At 50.3% G+C, this 4,978-nt stretch overlaps 1 protein-coding gene across 1 annotated transcript; it reads right to left on the bottom strand.

Moving 5' to 3' along the window:
* Nucleotides 1-264: 264 nt before the first annotated feature.
* OTUD1 (OTU deubiquitinase 1) lies at nt 265-2,739 on the bottom strand. Its single transcript, XM_031614308.2, has one exon. The coding sequence runs from the start codon at nt 2,584-2,586 to the stop codon at nt 1,444-1,446; it is 1,143 nt and encodes a 380-aa protein (XP_031470168.1). The 5' UTR covers nt 2,587-2,739; the 3' UTR covers nt 265-1,443.
* Nucleotides 2,740-4,978: the final 2,239 nt, after the last annotated feature.

The following is a 4,978-nucleotide window of genomic DNA, read 5'->3' as shown; positions in this document are numbered from 1 at the left end:
TCCCTCAGGGCTTTCTCAAGGGCAAGTATTTATGCTAAAGGCCACTTGTAATTATAAAAGAATTGAAGTACTTGTCATTAAGTGTTTGATTTTCTTTCACACCTCCAGACTACCCATAATATCACTTGTTTCATCAAATATTATGTCCCTGCTTTCCCCCCACTCACCGGGGAAAGTAAGGCAAAGAAGGTAAGTAAAGGTTCTTGGGAATGAACTTCCAGTTCCTCATAATTGGAACACAAAGAATGGGAAAAAGAGCACAAGTAAAATTATATTCTTTATTCATTCCATTTTAGCTGAGAATATTCCTATTATACAAATACTGTATAAATTCCAAAATCACAATATATTACAAAATAAAAAAGTACAAACTGCAGTACTTAATAAATATATCTAACAAGTTAATCAGAAAGTAGAAGAAACAGAATTCAGGTTGGAAACATTTAAATGTTTGACCCAGCAAACCATACAAATCTCAGTTTAAATACTTTTTAACGCAGAATACCATTCCTGATTTCTTATTTAGAAAATAACATCCAATGAATAAAATGTTGTGATCAGATAATGATTTGTTGGTGCAATACAAGTGCCAAAACAGAAGCAGGGCTCATACAAAAGACACCATAACCCCAGAAACAGGAACACAAACACCGAGGTGCAGCCAAGGCAATTACTGCCAAAGCGGTAGGCTATTATCTAGTCACAACATTCTATTGCAAGTTAATGTTCTGTTATTACAGATAAATAACATAAATGGAGCAGAGGGTGAGCCAACCAGGCAACGAGAGGCCAGTTTACTCAAAACAGTAATTAAATACAGAAGAGTCAATTGCTCCCCACGCGGTGCACGTGGAACTGCATTCCAGCCGGCTCAGAGGACCTGTTCTGCACTCGAGGCAGAGAAAGCAACTGTTCTGAAAGCAGTCTTCTCCTACTTTGCCGCACTTGAACAAAAACTATTGTTTTGCAAAGAATACCCACGTTGCTTTCGCCAGTTTGGGAGGGTTATTTGACATTGGCTTCATTTGGTAGAAATATAAGGTTTATGGGTAAAAAACACAGCAAAAAATAGCTGTTACATCATCATAAGCCTTATTTACAAAAATTGTTACAAATGTTTTTGGCTATGCAGCTCAAAGCCAGATACTAACATGAGATGTAAAAGACGGACGTAGCAGTTTAAAAATGTGCAAAAAATACATTCTCATAGAAAATAGAGAAACCGTGAGGAGGGGAGACACAAACATACACAGAGAACCTGCTGGCAAATAATCCGAGGCTAGTTTCTACAACAGAATACTACAAACACACTTGGATTTATCCCCCACGATCTACCGCTCGTCTCAGTCCGGGGTGCTGCTGCTTCATTAAGGATTAAGGCATCACCATCACGGCCAGCGCACTTCCATCCATCTGTCCCCGCAGCCCTGCTCCCGGGCGGCCTCACGAGCAGGCGTTCTGCTCGATGTACATCTTGGAGAGGGACACAGCCATGGACTTGGCCAGCTCCTCGTCCCGCCGGCGCTGCACCTGAGTCTGCCTGCACCAGGCCTCGTACTCGGGGTTGGGGCAGACGCGGTCCAGCACGGCGTCGTAGTGCCCGTTGCTCAGCCAGCTCAGCCAGATGCTGGGCCGCGTCGGGTCCTCGGGCCCCAGGTAGTGAACCATGGTGGAAACGGTGGGGCTCTCGGGCCGCCCGCCCGTCGTCAGGTGGATGTTGACGTTCAGCATCTGCCCCATGGCCAGCAGCTCGGGGTAGCCGGCCCAGGCGCCGTCCTGCGCGGCGGCGATGAGGAACTCCCCGACGTCGCCCTCGATGATGGGGCCGAAGTGGTCCAGGTGGTCGGCGATGTAATGCACCGTCTGCTCGCGGAGCTCGCCGTGCAGCCGCTGGTCCCCGTACACCGCCTTGCAGACGGCGCGATACAGGCAGTTCCCGTCGGGGATGATGTGGAAGCGGAAGCGGCCCTTCTGCCGCAGGTACCGGTCCTGCTTCTCCACCTCGGCCAGGTACAGCGCCAGCTTCTCGCTGCGCTCCGCCCGCCGCGCTCCGGCCGCGCCGCCGCCCTCCTCGTCCTCCCCGCCGCGCTCGGGCTGCGGGCCGGGCTGGCCGGCGGCGGCGGCCTGCAGCGCCTGGCAGTGCTCGCTGAGCCGCAGGCTGCGGTTGCTGGGCTCCTCGGCGCCGCTCTGCACGACGCCCTCCAGCCAGGCGCGGCCGTGCGGAGCGGGCTCGGGCCGGGGCAGCAGGCGGATGGGCACCACGCGCTCCAGCGGGCGGCGGCGGCTGACGGTGAGCTGCGCGCAGGAGCTGTACTGCGGGCCGGCGGCGGCGGCGGGGCCGCTCGGCATCACCTCCAGGCAGGAGGAGAAGGCGGGCATGGCGGCGGCGGCGGAGGGGCCCCCTGGGCTCGGGCCGTCCTTGGCGGGGCTCTCGGCGGTCGGGCTCGGGTTCGGCCCCGCGGCGTCGCTCGCTGCGTCGGCGGAGGGGGGTCCCGGCGGTATGGAGACCTTGAAGACGGCCGCGGCGCTCGGAGGGGCCGTCCCGCCCGCGGGGTAGTGGGTGATCACGGAGCTGTAGAGCTGCATCCTCGGCTCCCCGCGGGCGGCGCTTTATAGGCGGCGCCGCCGGAGCCGGGGCGGGGAGCGGCGGCGGGGGCCGCGCCGGGGCTGCCGGAGAGGATGAGCCGCCCGGGTAAAAATAACCCGGGGCATCGCCCCCTCCCCGCCGCCCCTCCCCTGCCCCGCGCTGCCCGCTGGGCCCGGCGGCGCCCGCCGCAATTCCGACTGCGCCACAAGCGGCGCGGCCCCGCCGCCAGGCCCCGCCCCTCCGCGGGAGCGCGCGGCGAAGCGCTGAGGCGCTTCTGGAAGCTGCTGGGGGCGGGGCGGCGCCGTGTTTACCTCGGGGCCCGCGCACGTTGGAATGCGGGGGGCGGGGCTTCGATAAGCCGCGCCCATCGGCGGGGGGACGCGCGGCGGTGAGCGGCTGTGGGAGCGCGCGGAGTTCTGCTTAGGGAAATGTGGTGCGTGTGTGCATAAAACTACGATATAAGTCGTCGGTTAAAATGTGGTACATATAGATGTATACATAAAACTACGATATAAGTCATCAGTTAATAATTGGTGAAGACAGACTGAAAATACAGCTCCCAAAAGACCGTGGGCAATTGGTTTATTGATGTCGATGGCACGTTACGATCAGCACATGTCTTTTTGCCTTAGCTGTGATATAAATAAAGTCGCGTCTCACCCGTCAGACACGAGCAGTGACGCTATCTGCACACGCTGGATGTGATTACGTTACGGCAGGCACGTTGAGTAAGAAGCCCCACTTCATGCTGGGTTAATGCAGGCATTCAGTCTTACCAGAATGGAAAAGCGGATATTGTTGTGTTCAACTTCAAAGTTATATAGGGTGAAAAAATAGATTTCAGAATAAATTTAGGGATGAAAGGTTTTAGTTTTAGTTCTGCAATCACAGAATCATAGAATCACAAGGTTGGAAATGACCTATAAGATCATCTAGTCCAACCGTCTTCACATTACCACTGCTACCACAAGCTTCTAAACCATATCTCACAGCTCCTCATCCAGATGCCTCTTGAACACTGCCAGGGACAGCGACTCCACCACCTCCCTGGGCAGCCATTCCAGTGCCTGACCACTCTCTGAGAGAAAAAGCTTTTCCTCATGTCTAAACCAGATAAACATAATCCAACCAGATGAAGAAAGGAGAAAAAGAACGGACAGGGCGGTAAGTACAACCAACTCCTTTTTTATCTTCTCACCATTTATTTTCCCTTGTTCTTGTATTTTGCTAAATAAAAAGACATAGCTGACCTATCGCAGCAGACGATGTCAAAAAGAACTGTTTCTTCAGATACGTGTTCAGGGAACTGAGCCCTATCCCCAGTCTCTGCAGCTGGTTCCTAGGCTACCAGCAATACAACACAGTGTGTCATTCTCTTCCATGTTTTGATCTCTTTGACACCTTGGCTAACTCACACGTGGAATGAAAAACACTGAAATTCTCAATACTAAAAACTGTGGATACCTAAGGGAACAGTTTTTGCATTTGCTTTCCTTCTTTGTTTTGAATAAAATACAGCATCTAATTCCATGCATTAATGGGAATATTTCAATTGAAATGCAAAGAGTCAATACATATCCAAAATTATTGCCTCCAAAATTGAAGTGTAAGAGGTATATCAGATGAATCAGGCTCTAAGGTCCTGATTATCCACCACAGCCAGAAAGCTGATACCTTTAGAACAAATGGTGATGTGCGTTAGCCAGGAGCATTTCTGGCAGCCTGTTAACAGGAGGATAAAGTATTACAACTGCTCTGAAATTACAGAGTGACTCTCATATGTCAGAATGTTCAGAACTTTGTTTTAAATATAGCTTATGAGATCAGTCAGTGAATCTTTATTTCTGGACAAATCATTTCCTAGAGAGTAAAATATACCAATCAAATGGTGCTAAATTGAAATACTTTTATTGAAATACTTTTCAAGCAAAGGCTTGGGGCAAAAGAAAAATTCCTCTTGGTTTTACTTGTTAATTAAAACCGTACAAGGTACATTTCCAAGATAAAATGCATTCTAGTATATTCACAGGTGATCTAATGTAAAAATCACTGGAAGCTGTCCCTTCCCAGAGGGTTTAAAATGTGCCAATAGCTGTTGTGACCTTTGTCATTATAATAAAGACGTATGTAACTTTATTCTCACCAGCTCTTCTGCATTTTTTTTTTTTTTTTTAGTTTAAAAAAGGACAAAGATATCTGTATATTTTTGCTTAGTGAATTGTTCTACAAGTGTCAGAGGTTAGTACTGAGTGGTGGGTTTGAAGTCTGAAATAGTCTGGTAACAGAGGGAGGGAGTAGAGGGGAAAGATAGGCAGCTCTTTCTGTTAGAGAATAGTTGATGGATCCAGCAGAATAAGAGCATTTCTGTTAAAAATGAGTGCTGCTCTTTGA

The sequence above is a fragment of the Phasianus colchicus genome, chromosome 6, assembly GCF_987193195.1.
Source record: "Phasianus colchicus chromosome 6, bPhaCol1.hap1.1, whole genome shotgun sequence".
NCBI classification, from domain to species: Eukaryota; Metazoa; Chordata; class Aves; order Galliformes; family Phasianidae; genus Phasianus; species Phasianus colchicus.
The sequence above is the reverse complement of the archived record's forward strand: the minus strand, read 5'-3'. Positions and strand labels throughout refer to the sequence as shown.